The following is a 14,726-nucleotide window of genomic DNA, read 5'->3' on the forward strand; positions in this document are numbered from 1 at the left end:
AAGTGCGCCGTAAATGAGATATTGTCTTGAGTTATTTACGGCTTGCATTGATAGCATGCTGTAAATGTAGTATTATGTAGAGTTATTTACGGCATTCTTTTATTATGTGTCGTAAATGAGATTGAGGTATTTACTACGTGCATTAGTTGCGCGCCGTAAATGGCGTTGAGCTATTAACACCTCAATAATTGTGTTGCCCGCTCAATTTTTTTGCCAAAACTCAAACTTCCCACCTTTTTTTTATCTTTTTGGAAAGGAAACATTAAAAACAAAACCTCTCTCTTCTTTCAGACGCCGAACACTCGCAGCTGGCCGCCTCTCTCGCGAAATTTCCCTCTTCATCCTTACCCACATGGCCAAAAACACCAGTTGCTACTGAAGCAAAAGCCTATCCTCCAGCAATTGCAGTGGGTAAATTTCTCTGTCATCTCTTCCTCATCTACATACCAAATTGGGGGTATCGGATTTCACTCGACTTGACTCCCACCTCGCCGTAGCTTCCTTCGCCACTGCTGAGTCTTGGGTATGGAGAACCTGATCTCGCTGGTCAGTAAAATCCAAAGAGCTTGCACAGCTCTCGGTGACCACGGCGAAGCTGACTCGCTTCCCTCTATCGCTATCGTCGGTGGCCAGGTCAGCTCCCGATTCATTCCTCCACCTTCACCACGGTCTTCTGTCTTCCTCTTCGCCTTCTATCCCATTCTCTCACTTCCCTTTCTGTCACCATAAACCCTTATCTATAACCATATACCCAAACACCACTCTGTCATCTTCTTCTTGCTACTCTGAAAAGGTAATTTTCTAATATTCATTTGTCTAGTGTTTGATTTCTGACTAATTTTAGGTTTGGTTTTGCCTGCAATTTAGTTGTATATTTACAGTGGGTGATGGAATTACTTGAGCTTTTACTTTTGATATTGAATCTCTGTTTAGTATTGTGTCCTTCTAATCAGATTCTAGTGGTAAATTGCGTGTTTGGAATCTTGTTTGGGCTGCAGGAGTTTGGCTTTTGGTGCACTTGGTTACTGTGTGTGCATTTATTTGCAGGTTGTAATTTGCTGCATGAATAGAAACTTACATATTGGCCTAAAGAAAACACACAGAAAATGATCAAAGGGAAAAGGAAGCAGCTACAACAAGAGACAGAGACATTGGTCAGGGAGAGAAAGGTTATTAGGTGGGTGGATTTTTTTACCTAATTATGGATTGTTCAATTTTTTTTTTTTTTTTTTTTTTTATGCATGTTCTTTCAGAGAATTTTTCTTCTTCTAATGCAGGAATAGATTTGTCGGAGGCTCACACCACCTTCGGTAAGTGTTATTTCTATCTACACTTCTGTTGATTTGAATAGTTTTTCTGTTTTTGGTACAATTTTGGGGTTCTGTCGAACAAAGCAACGTGTTATAAGCCTAACTTTGTTTTCAAGAATTGACCCTATAATTTGAAGAAAGCTGTGATTGATTCGTGGGTGTGTTTTGCAGGAGGGCAAGCATTTGCAAGGAAGATTTGAATAAAGAGATGAAGCACTTGGTGTCGGATCGCAGTTTTACATTGACAGTGAAGAAGAAGATGAGGAGGAGGACAGCAAAAACATAGAAGGTGGGAATGATTTTGATTCTTCAGACTCAGAAGCCTAGCACTATGGGTAGCAGCAGATTTAGCAAAGTTATAGGTTCTCATCTCTCTCTATTCTTTTGCTCTGTTTAGCTCCTTGAAACTTTGAGCTGGTTCTCTAATTGTCCATGATGTATACACCAAAGATGGGATAGTGGATTACAAAGGAAAACCAGCTAATAGAAAAGTCACAGGAACCTAGAAAGCCTGACCTTTTATCTTAGGTGTTGTTTCAATTCTAGAATAGAATTAGTGAATATAAATCAGATGTGAGGTGTATACTGATTTATTGATGGGTTTTATTTTTCAATAGGGAATGAACGTTGTGAAAGATTGGCATACTATGGGATGAGCTGAAATCAGGTCATTTATTTCAGGCAACATCTGCACCAAAGTAGTACTCAAATTAAATTGAACATTTATTCAACCTAAGCAAAAGTCCCTTCAGTATTTTAGAAATTCTAATTTAAGAAAGATCCCACAGTGATAACTATGATGCTGTTTTTATTTTAGATCTTATGAAATCAAAAATCAGGAGTGGTTGTTTCTTAAGTGAATATAATATTAGTCAATAAAAATTTGAAAATAATGTTTGACACAATATTAACCTTCTTCTTTGTACATAGGTAGCGGCCTTAGCATTTGATGACATGGTTTCTTGGATGCAGGAAGGTGACCAGGTAAGTACTTTTCCAAGTCATTTTGATCATTGTTGGTATCTGACTAATATTTTCTTGCTAAGAACCTAATTTAACTATAGGTAGGAATATTTGATGCCACAAATAGTAGAAAGAGACAGAGGAATATGGTCATGAAAATGGCTGAAGTGCAATCCTAGCTGACATGGATGCTCTAGCTATACAGGTTTGATAGTGCAAATTTTTGTGAATTTAAATTTTGTTATTGATATTTAGTTGAGTGAAGAAGATGAATTGTTTATAATTTGAGAAGGCCTAAGGAGTAGAGTATGTGATTACATAGGCATTGCCTAAAGTGGCAAGTTTAGGTTTCAGCTTTCGCTGTAGTGCCAGCTTGATTTTTAATATGTGGTTTTGTCTTGTTACAGGAAAAAAAAAATTAACAATCCAGAATTAGGTAAAAAAATACACTTGGCTTTTGGTACACTTTGTTCTGTCATTTTAATCTCTTGTTTATCTGTTAATGAATATAATTATCTAAGAGGTATATCTTCAATGATAGTTTTATGTCAACTTTTATGTGAACTTAACTTAGTTGCAAACTTATTATAGTGTTTCAAACTTTTTATAGCGTTTACGAATTGATTGGGACTGAACCACACACACACACACACACACACACACACACACACACACACATATATATATATGTACATAAGTATGAGATTAAGACATTGGTGAATAGCTATTTGCCTATCAAAGATGCTTATGTTTGACCTGGGAATGATCCGCTGGACTAGGAAGCACACTTTCTGCTGGAGAAATTTCTAAGACATAGAAGGAAGGTAATATCAAAGATCTTTTAATTTTGATAATCTACTTCAATTTGTTGCTTCAAATATGAGGCTTAAGATCTGATTATCTTTTTCTTGGTTTCTTTTGGCTTAAGATCTGATTATCTTTTTCTTGGTTTCAACTTTTAAGGACACGGTTTGTGTGTCCTTGTAGAGGAAAGATGACTACCTTTTTTTCAGTTCTAGGACACAATTTTTTGTGTCCTTTGAGGAAAAAGAGGCCACATTTTTCTTGATACGAGAACATGTTTTTTGTGTCCTCTAATAGATGTGGTAATTTGGTCGATGTGAATGTTGAGGACTTTATCTTGGATGAGCTCCTAGAGTATATCACTGATAGGTATGTAGTTTGCTGTTTTTATTAATGTTTTGGCTTCTTAGTATTAAGTTGCTAGTTGGACATGGAATTTTGTTTATCTAGTTTCAAACTTTGTATATGTGATTGGAGTGTTGATTTAAAAGTATGTTGATAGAAGCTGCCTGTTTCTAATTGACAGGTTAGATGAAAGCTCAATGCTAGCTATAAGTTGAGTGACGAGAATAAAAAGCTCAGAGAGAAGGAAAGGACTTGGTAATTGAAACAGAAGCATATTGAAAGCTAGGAAACCAAAAGCAGACATATTCTAACGCTGAACTAGCTTAAATTCCTCTGTTGTAGTTAGGTATTTTCAAATATGTTTAGAGTTTAGGGATATGGGTTTAATTGATTGATGTAATGAGTTCTACTAATACATTTCCAATTGTTACTTCGTAAATGGAATTAATTATAATGAGGGTAATATGAGTATGACATTTGAGCAAAAAGTTTTTTTTTTTGTTTGAACAGACTACATTTACGGCATGCAGTGTGTGCCTTAACTAAGAGTTTAGCCACTCTTTTACGGCATGATGTGTACGCCTTTAGTAGGAGGTATTTTATGGCGTGCAATATGAGCTGTAAATGACCTAAATGAAATTTGTGGAACTATTTTTACGGTGTGTTAATTGTTCTTTTATGACGCATTTTTGCATGCCGTAAAAGACTACAGTCTTTTACGGCGCGAGCTTTTACAGTGTGTTTTTGTGCGCCTTAAATAGGCTTTTACGACGTACATGGTGGGCTGTAGAAGACCAATTTTGGTGTAGTGAATGCTTCCCAATTTAGTTTATGTTATGTTTCACCGGATAAGTAGGCATTGCATTATGGTTATTTCTTGATACATGTCCTGCCTATGCTAAGCTCGGCTCAAAGAACACAAGTTTAAACCATGTTAGGAGGAACACAAACAACATTGCTCTTTGACTATAGGTTTTTTCCCATTCTTCTGGATATATTGTCACAATATGCGGACATTGTCTCCTAAACCTATGGCAGAAATCATCTCAAGTGCTGAATTTGAATTTGAAATAACTTGTCTTCATTTTATATTTGTAATTAGAGTTGTAGCCTCCAATGTGGTATGTTATCGAAACTAGAATGTAGACGATAAAAAAGTCAACTAATGATATTGAAATGGAAGTTGCAATCACGATTCAGAATCTATAATGACCTGTTTGGTAGTTTCCGAATTTGAAAACTAGTCTCTTGGAAATATTAGGTGTCTGAAATGGAAGTTGCGATCACTATCTGGAAATTAAAATGACCTGTTCAGCAGTTTCTGAATTTGTAAAATTGTATTTATTAGCATTCACGGACTTTATTTGGCCATTGCATTGCAATATTCCACACAATACAATAAAAACATCTTATTACTTAGGTCAATGTCATCAACTTGAACTTAAAAAACATATTAATGACCAATGAACGCTTCATTAACAATTTATAATAAGACGAAACTCCCAACATTGAAGTTTCAAACGCAACCTTCTGAAATACCAATCTGTTTCTCCAATACCTAATTCCAAACTCATCCACACACATTCTTCCAATCTAGTAGACTGGCATTAAAAGCCATTTTTTGTTCTTGATTTTAGCATTGCAGGAATTTAGATGTTGAAACACGTTGTAAAGAGATGGCTTGGTGACCAAACGTACAGCTCTATTGGAGTAGAAATGAAAGGTGGTAGTTTTCCAAGAAATTTGATGACAATGTTAAACAGGTCAGGGTGTCTGATTGAGCATCAAGTTGTGATTGAAGCCTAGTCCCGTTTATCATATATTCAGCATATATACACGCTCTAGTTTGGATATGTCAAGTACTTGCACTAACTTTCTAGAAGTTGGAATAAGCAAAATAATGAAAACAGCCAATTTCATCTTTAGACAATTTTTATCTGTAACATGTACTAAAATTGAAGTTTTTTACCACAAATGCATTACAGATTATCTGCATGTGTGCAAGTTCACAATGGTCAAACTATTGGTAGAATTTATGCATAATCTATATTCAGAAAGTAATTTATACACTAGTTCTATACAATGAAAGTAATTTAAACTTGATTTCTCCAAGGAACTCTCAGACAATTTCTATTTCCATATAAGGAATAGATTGACAACAAGATTAAGAAATTCTATATATGGACATACTAGGATTTAGCTTGTAATCAAGGTGGTCTTGAACAACAATTAAACAGGAACATGTCCCATGCACCTGCCCTTCGGCTCCCTTACTAAGATGTATCCAGCAAGCCATCGTCAGTAACCACCAAAAATTAAAACTCCGGAATTTCTGACATCTCCAAAAAATTTCCATTCAACATGGCAGCAAGATTCCGAAAAAAAAAAAAAAAAAAAAATATGGCAGCTAGACATGTCAAAGACAAGAACATTAGTAACAGCAAGAAAAGTAACAAACTATCAACAAAAAGCTAGTGCTCGAACATCATAAGCTAGTAGCATACTAAATACCTAGAACTCGAAAATAACAATAATCGAGACCATATTTGATGCCAACAGAGCTGGTATCATCGATTTTGGTTCCAACTGCACAGAGCTCAATCCTCTTCAAGCCTGCATATGTATACAGATACTAACATCAAATAATAAAATGACAAGAAGGAAGAGGATCCTGAGGAATTGATAGGAGTATTAGCATATTACTAAATCACACATACAAATATTCACATTTTTGGTTCAATGCATTCATTATCAGTCAAGACAAAAGGCTGCAATTTTGGGATTTTAATTCCTAGAATAAGAAATGGTCTCTCAGAAATTACCATTGAATTAATGCATTATAGCCAATTGTCACTCTCGAGACAATTGAGTTCCTTCACTTCATGGAATTACATAATTTTTCCTCTCGAGTTAATGAACTAATTGGTTAAGCTTGCATTTTAAATCGAGGAACGGTTTTAATACCCTGTCCACCTATCAATTGACATAAACCAGAGAATATTCTACCCAGCAATAATGAAAAACTTGTATGTGAAAATATAATTTCAAGTTTCCATAAGATCACTTCCGAAAACCTGTTATGCCCACTCTAGATCTGAAGCATCCTATAGCAAACTCTAAATGAAATTTTCATTTTATTTTATTTTATTTATTTATTTTTTATGGTTTCTCTAAAATTATTAATAAGCTCAGTTCCCATCTTTAGAATGTGGAACAACCCTATTCTTTTCTCTTCAAGAATCATAATATTCGAACAAGTTCAGAAGCTTAATCGAATCATTGCCAGAAATGAGCCTAATCTCTATAGTTACCTCTATTTCTTTCCAATAACACAGAACTGATAGGCAACAAACTTTATTCACTTGTATGTATGAGTATTCATCATCATTAAAGTACAACTTCACTGCTTACTCGTAGGTAGTTTCTGCAAGACCCACACAAATACACATGAACTGCTAAAAAGATAACAACAGAGAGGACTATTGTACCTGGATATAACTAATGCGAAAATGATGCTAGCGATGGGCAGACAACTCTCCTCTGAAGACAAGGACAAATTACCTCCCACACTCTTCAGTCCTTTCAAGGTGCTCAGCAGCACATCGCAGGCATACAACATTTGAAGCAGTCAGTTCAAGTTTCACCCCATAGCAGAACTTGGCTACCAGTTCGAAAGTTTTAGCTCACCAGGAATATGAGGGAGGTTTATTTTGCATGCTTCATCTCCATCTTCAGATGCTTCTGAAATCAACTTCCATGACTCGACTTCTTGAGAGCAAAAGAAACTGCATCGAAGACAATTAATGTGTGAACTTGGCAACCAAATAAAATTTTAACTACCATTATAACATGTGTATATAAAATTAGAGATCATTTTCTTAGTTAACTGTGTTTGAAGTTGAAAAGTTATTCCAATCTATATAACCAGTAACTACAAGTGACAAAAATATACCTGTCAAAATGATGTAAATGTAAACATGAAAGGAACAGAACTTACATTATGAAGATGGAAAGACATTTCTCCAACTTCAACAACAACATCACAAGGAAGCCCAGTGGTGAAAAACCTACATTTGCAACAAGAGAAGTTATAATGTCAGTCGACAAATAAGGGAGAATGAGGGCAACTACACTCAAGCACCAGCAATTAATGCATCTATGAACTCTTAACAGCACAAATAAATTTCCTTAAGAAATCAGTCAAATAGAAGCAAGCTCATTCTCCAAAATAGGATAAGCTTCTGAAAAGCCTACATCAGCCAATGATAGTCTTTAAGTGAGAAGTCGTGTGTGTGTGTGTACGCCCCTCATTCTATAAATCTGATAATCAAAATACGACACAGAGAAAGAAAAGGCAGCTAATTAAATGTTAGACTTGGGTTTCATTAGTATTTAGTAATTTTTATATAATAATAAAAAATAAAATAAAAATATACATGTACATATATGTGAAGAATTGGGCCAGTCTCCAGACAGGGTATTCCTCCCCATCCTTGAAACCGAGTCAAAGGAAAATATACCTCCTTGTTGCACACACTGCACCCATCTTCAAAAGAGTCGGGGAACAAATCGCCCATTAGGGACGGTACCCAGAAAGATGATATTAAGTTACAGCCCTACTAATAAAATTTTTAGCACTTGCATGTGCAAACAGTAGCCAAAATCCTCCAGAATCCTCACATTATTTGATAACATTCAATATATATACCTAGTTCAACATGTGGACTCGTAAATATACTGATTCATCAGTAATGACTACAGACAACTGCAATTGTTTTTTAAGCAGTTCTCCCTCAAACACACATCATGTTTTCGCACAACTAATCCGGAATTGATCAGCAAATATCATGATAACCCAACCAAAAAAATAACACAGTTTACCTTATACATTGATGTATCCAAAAGCAATTGCGTCCCACATTATTAGTGAAAAAAGGGATCATCAATGTGTGGGGTCGATGCTACATGGAGTAAACGAACAAGATATAAGTAGTGGAAGTCAAGAAATCCATATGTCATGCACAGATAAGAAAGCAAAGGAAGCCATCATTACCTGCAACCTCTTTCCCTCTTTATATAAACACCACTTCCCTGTACGGAAATACGCATTTGCCGAGGATCAAAAACATTCCTAGGGAAGAAAAAGATCAAATGTTAAACAATAGCCATTTAATGCCTGTATTATAAAAAACAAAGTAGGCTCATCATCAGTGTAAAGCTAAATCGAAGAAGCACTATGAATGATAGAAAAATAAATAAATAAATTAATAAACCAGAAGAAATCGTTATCAACAATTGGCTTACCAAAAAAATAAAGAAAATTCATCAGAAGGTCTCCAAAGTCCTGCAAGATCATTAGTATAGTGGTTAAGCAAAAGAAATCTAGTAATAATCATTGGCACAAATGTGGAACAGAAAAGGACAGAAAGTACTGAAGTTGAAATGGAACTTCAAACTAAACCCAGCCACATGAAATTCACCAGAACAAGACAGGAGAAAAATTATCAGGACATGGAACTTTCCAGCATTGCACAAAATATCTGGAATCTTTACTCAGTGCTTCGCAAGAGCATGGAAATTTCTTTTGGGTGGATAGGGTCCATAAAAGCAGTCTGGTCCCGGTGTCTACAGCCCATCAAAACTCTATCACTACAAGAATTGTGGATTTCTATATTTTGGTCTATTTACTTACATTGGTGTGGCAAAAGCTGGTTCAAAACAGCGTAAAGTTCTGAAATATCCCTTTTGTTTAGTGAAAAAAATCCCCACTATTGAATCAAACAAGCATTCACCTAGGCAACTACAGTTATGCCATGGCAGCAAAGCCCATGGGCCAATGCAAGACGGGAAACAAGTTAAAATATGCAGCAGAGAGAAATTGGTTGACACCACGGATATAAATTCCATTCTCTATAATTTTTAATTAAGGTTTTAAATATGCAATACATATTCTTGTTTCTTTAGTTAAATACATGTTTTAACACATAGCTTCACACCCTTACAACAAAAACAGAGTCAGAAACCACAGTCAATCGTATTATGATCCATGGAAAAACTATAAATGTACAAAATACTACAAAAAAAAAAAATAAAAAATGATCCATGAAAACTATAAATGTACAAAATATACTACTATGTCTACGAAAGAGAAGATAATAAATGCTAGTATGATTATTGTCATCCAACAGAAACCATGCATACTAACAAGACAAATATATAACGTGGCAAATGAAATTACTTGGTTGATAGGTCGGTCAAGAAGACACTCATGCTGGGGAAAACGCACAATTAGTGGTACCTACAATAAGAGTGAAACAGCAAGTTAAAGAAACATAGAGTACCTGTTCAATTTTTGCATTTTTCTTACCAGAAAATATGTCTGAATATAATATCAAAGTTTGACAAAAAAGCAACTTTCAAATGCAAAACTATATCATACAATGCTCCACTAAGAGAGAACAACAGGTTAGTAGAGCCATTATTACTGTAGGCTCCCAGTCACTTAAATTGCTCCAGAAAATATAACACGTTCATGCTTCCTAAAAATGAGTAGGGAATCAAGTGACACTTCATGCATAGCCAAGGGCTGGTTCTAATTTATCTTCAACTTTCTAAACCAAAGAAAAACTCTCCAATTCACACACAGCACTTGGCTCCCCAACTTCATTTTTATTTTTTCAACTACCAATTACATTTGCTTTTCAACTAGAATATGTGAACTTAAACATCCTTTCCAACTAGAATATGCCCTATCCCCAACTGAATCAGTACGTATCAAAAGACAATGCTTAGGTTGTGGCCCAAACTCGTGATATAATATTTACAGCCAAGTCAAACAGGGTATCAGTTCCATAAAGAATGGAATTTCAGCAATCTTAGTTCCTTTTGTTCCTGGTCTTTGAAATCAACTCAAGATGGACAGAACTTTGCGAACCTATCCTCAGTCACAATTGTAAAGCAATACAAGAGACTAAAATAGAAATCAAGCTGCAGTATCATTTCCCTCTTTGCAACTACAAAAGTTGTTAATAGACTAGCTTGCAAATGTCAAAAATTGGTGATTGATGAAGCATCACGGTATCTAAAATCTGAGATAAACCCTCAATTCTTTGTACCTTTTTGTGGCAACACTACATATCTAATTGTATGAGTTGATATATCAAGTCCACTACTGACCAGCAAAAGAATAAGTATTAAAGCATAATGTGGACACACACACACACACACATATTTTGGAAGGAAGAAAAGTATACTTTGATCAGGCATAATGTTCAGTCAATGTTTAAAAATCTATATCACCTTTGACACAATTTTTGTCCCCACTGAAAAATGGTTAAATTTAAAAACTAAGCATTCATATAATTTAATTACATTAAGCCCGACGAGAGGTGTTCCAGCATTACTCACCAAACAGTAGGAACTCAAGCCACCAGAATAAGACTGATCCAGACTACAATCTGCCAAGAACTGTTTCAGTGCCAAAGCAAGGGGTGTAGCGGCTGGAAACTGCTCAGTTAAATCTTTAACCTGCAAATGACTATCTACAGTAAAAAAAAAAAACATTAACAATGTAGTCTTTAAAGTATAAATGTCAATGAAAATGTCTCAAGAAAAATAGACTTAAAAGATTAGAACATATAGAATAGGTATCCATAAAATTATATGAGATGCTAGAATGAGAATATTTACAGAGAGAATCACTTCAGCAAAATGCAACCAAAGAACAAAGAAGAAATCATTAAAAAGGAAAAGCTCAGAGATCCCCTGCATATATAACTAAAACAAGAAAGAGTACCTACAAAGAACAAGAATGCAGCCTTACTTGCTCAACTTAGTTTGCACAATCGGTGAGTCACGCATCGTCCTGCGATCATGGGGTTTGGCTTTATCCACATAAAGCAAATCCTCCAAATGCAGAAACAGCTTGGCTTCTGGTACTAGAAGACCAGAAGCTATACGCAGGTACAGACAAGCTTTCACAACTCCTGCAAATCCACTTCAAAGGTAAAACATCTGGCTCTTTTGCATTTAAAAATTGAGAAACTTCAAGATTGTTTGTGTCTGAGTAAACAAAATAGTATAAATTGGAGACAACCCTCATGGAATGCAGAACTAGAAAAAGGAATGTATACTTGTGAGGCAGCATAAAAACAAGCAATCTCATGAATGCTTTACCTACCAGTCATCTTCAACAGTCAACACAATATTTGTCACCCCAATTACTGTTATCATTTAATAACAAACTCAACCAACATCTTGAAAGAGAAAATGGGCAAATTCGATGAACAAAGTTCTGCAGTTCCATCATACGGCAATCCATTACATCGTACATTCCATAAAAATCAGAGGCTCAGAGCTGTTCAAAAGGCAGTAAATAGAAAAACCTCAGGAATTATCATCTCTTTATGGATGAATCATTAGAATAAAGGCATTTTGCACAGTAGCAGGTATGACACTAAATGACTAAATGCAAAAGAAAAGAGTGGGGTTAACTCTCACCCTTCATGCAAGACAAAAGCAGTTTCCATTGTGAGGTAACAGGACCGCAATGCATCCATGTAACCCCTCAGAAAAAGTATTCTCAAATTTATAAGAAAAAATGCAGTGGTTTAGTGGTTGCTTTGCCCCATTCTTTTCCTACTTCCTCTGAAATTAAAAATTTGATAGATAGATAGGTCCCAAACAAACCCAGGCCGCCTTTCTGACATATCACACATAATTTGACTGGGAAACGCCACTGGTGTTTTATATCTCAGTGCTTGCAAGAGTACGGTAAAAAAAGGTTGACTTTACAGACCCTGACCAAAATAAAACCCCAAAACACAAAAGTCTCAATTTTTCCTAACCCTAAACATGTCACAAATACCTAACATGCACCACATCATGACCCTCGGCCACAGTAGAACAAATTCCATCATAGTAAACTGAATTCAACATTCCACTTAGTTCCTGAGGAATTTGGCAAGTGAAAATTTCACACCTACAATTGTTTCCACAAAGCCAGTAACCTTGGCAGTGGATAGCAGTAAATATCTCACATTTTCGCACCAAACAAACAAATAGAGCAACAAATTGAATAAGCAATCCAGAGTCAAATCCCGAGAACTTCAGGATCAAAATCCGATCCTGAAGAAGTCGGGGGTTTCAGAGAGAATCACAAAACCCAGTCAGCATTTACAAAACCACTGCTCAAGCTCATCTATTCTGGTTGATGAATCAAAAATCATTGATGAACCACAAAACCTATTCAGCAATTACAAAAACCTATCCTGCTTGATGAATCACAGAACTAATGGAAACCCCAATATATGAACACCTAGTAATTGAGAGAGTAAGTAAAGCAGCTTACCCAAACCCAATACGACGCCGCCGCCAATCGATGATTATTCGAAACCCCAATGTATCAACACCTTCTAATTTCTGAATCGGGGAGGTGAATCAAATTGGGGGGACAAGGACAACAATGAGCGAGATGACCATGAGAAGGAGAAGGATATCGATCTGGTGCCTCCGATCGCTGCCGGAACTCGCAACCTCAATCACCTCCTCTGATTCGGGGGTGGAGAGACAAGGAGAACGATGAGAGAGAGAGGGATCGATGATCTGAGATAGGCTCTAGGGTTGTATTGCTATCACGTGCCTCCCATGTGTATCTCAACTGTAGTACTGTACCCATCCAAATTTCTGCATAACCAGCCGCGGTCAACTCACCGCGCGTGTCTGTCAAGCGCGGAATTACGGCTTGGTGCAGGTGGACCTTGGTCCATAGAAGTCTCTTCGCTGTCTCCTCTACAGTTTTGACTGTTCCATGAAGGGTAGTATGCTTGATTACAGCAGTCATATATGTATCTACTAGTCTACTTCAATCAACTCATGACAGGATCAAATTGCTAGCTCCCTTAACTCATACATTCAGATGAAAAACAGCTGGACATTCTAGCATTCTCTCTACAGTAACTAATAACAAAATTTTAATATAGCGTTGGCCGTCCTGTTGATAGAAAAACAAGAGAATACAATTATTGTGCTAGAAACACAGAGCAGAGTTCTAAGAACTTTCAGTTTTAAATCAATACTGATTGTGTTATATTAATGATTGGCTACATTAGATTGTATAACTAGGTAGTTCTTTTAGTAATTTAGTCCTTGGTATGGTGTCATTGTCCACCACCACATCATTTTTTACTTGATTATTTTTTCTTATTGGTCAAGCAATGTCAGCATTGCTTAATTATATATTGTTCAATATACCATCTAGCTAGTACTCTAACTGGTAAACAAAGTGGGCTTGAAATTTCAGTATAATTGTCATTTAAAAATTGTCAATCATTCTAGAAGCTTGCCTGGCCAATGCAGAAAGGTAATAGCATGACTATCCGTCTGTCCCTGCATTTTTATTCCTAATATATCTCGTTTTTATGCTTCAACGTACTCGAACCAATTTATAACCCCAAAAATGGCAGGGGTACTCATTTCTGTGCTTCTAACATGCTAGCTCAACTAGCTGGATAAAGACTTGAAACAAGAAAAGGAAATTAATAATACAATGAAGCCATGAAGATAGGACCATTGACAAGACCCGCCCCGGATTTTCCCCTGAAATCCGAAGTGGACCTGCGGGGCCCACCTTAGAAGAGTTGGCTAAATAAGATCTAGTCCAAGAGTTGGCTAAATAAGATAAAGGAATCAACACTTAAAAAGAACACTCCTCAAGCTGAAATATGGCCAGTCTTGTAATATGATTAATTTCCACCGTCTTAGGAGATAGACTTATTTCCAAACGTCACGGAAAGTCTTCATCAAGTGAGGAATAAAATCGTCAACACCAATTGGTTCAAAATACAACAATCTCAAAACTTATCAATTCTTCCATAGATTAAACTTTCCTTTCAACCTCAAGTCTAACAACTAACAAAACTCTAATGATCCCCACTACAAAGGCAATGGAAACATGCTCATAATCCAAAATTATCCACGACCGAAGTCAAATCCCTTGTCTTGCTGAACCCAATAGCACCATAAACTCACACGTACATGAATTCCGGTGTAAAAGAAAATTCATTTCAATGGTTGGCTCAGATGATACCTAGTAATGATGTCACAAACCACCTGTTAAAATTATAGCATTCATAAGTTTCTCACAAAAGTTGCTTAGTGACAATCCAACCCATTTACCATCAATATTGTGATAACCACAAGATGGTCATTGCTAATCAACAATTCCAAAAGACAGCACTGCCTTAGCTACCATAAAACGTCACTTCCTTCCTTGTTTGTGCTTAAATTCCTAATCGAAGGTCGTTC

General features: G+C 36.1%; 1 protein-coding gene and 1 long non-coding RNA gene across 26 annotated transcripts; one reads left to right on the forward strand and one right to left on the reverse strand.

Annotated features, from left to right (window-relative positions):
- Window positions 1-639: 639 nt before the first annotated feature.
- On the forward strand, window positions 640-5,084 carry LOC112179802. 9 transcript variants are annotated; one of them, XR_005803791.1, is made up of 11 exons: window positions 640-793; window positions 1,048-1,177; window positions 1,278-1,310; window positions 1,482-1,672; window positions 1,928-1,977; window positions 2,241-2,294; window positions 2,375-2,478; window positions 2,681-2,709; window positions 3,053-3,097; window positions 3,237-3,446; window positions 3,604-3,910. It is a non-coding gene; the product is annotated as an uncharacterized LOC112179802 (long non-coding RNA). The 9 variants fall into 9 exon arrangements; XR_005803790.1 differs by having other exon boundaries at window positions 2,681-3,097; XR_005803789.1 differs by having other exon boundaries at window positions 3,053-3,446.
- Window positions 5,085-5,447: 363 nt separating this feature from the next.
- On the reverse strand, window positions 5,448-13,216 carry LOC112180333. Of its 17 annotated transcripts, none has more exons than XR_005803330.1 (11): window positions 12,772-13,216; window positions 11,245-11,407; window positions 10,830-10,963; window positions 9,661-9,720; window positions 8,727-8,766; window positions 8,476-8,553; window positions 7,420-7,489; window positions 6,911-7,207; window positions 6,734-6,846; window positions 5,934-6,035; window positions 5,448-5,754 (listed from the first exon to the last, which is right to left on the reverse strand). XR_005803330.1 is itself a non-coding variant. In XM_040510953.1 (8 exons), exons 2-7 carry the CDS (start codon window positions 11,606-11,608, stop codon window positions 8,495-8,497), a joined length of 459 nt encoding a protein of 152 aa, XP_040366887.1. In that variant the 5' UTR covers window positions 11,609-11,778; window positions 12,772-13,216; the 3' UTR covers window positions 8,348-8,383; window positions 8,476-8,494. The 17 variants fall into 17 exon arrangements, 1 of the variants encoding a protein (XP_040366887.1); XR_005803332.1 differs by having other exon boundaries at window positions 5,448-5,829; XR_005803328.1 differs by lacking the exon at window positions 6,734-6,846.
- Between the last annotated feature and the right edge of the window lie 1,510 nt (window positions 13,217-14,726).

The sequence above is a fragment of the Rosa chinensis genome, chromosome 7 (genome assembly GCF_002994745.2).
Source record: "Rosa chinensis cultivar Old Blush chromosome 7, RchiOBHm-V2, whole genome shotgun sequence".
In the NCBI taxonomy this organism is placed as follows: Eukaryota; Viridiplantae; Streptophyta; class Magnoliopsida; order Rosales; family Rosaceae; genus Rosa; species Rosa chinensis.

Coding starts and splice junctions, on each gene's coding strand:
- LOC112180333 (XM_040510953.1), bottom strand. Junction 8,767..9,660: donor TTGACCGACCTATCAACCAA/GTAATTTCATTT, acceptor ATGATCTTGCAG/GACTTTGGAGACCTTCTGAT. Junction 8,554..8,726: donor GAATTTTCTTTATTTTTTTG/GTAAGCCAATTG, acceptor TTTCTTCCCTAG/GAATGTTTTTGATCCTCGGC.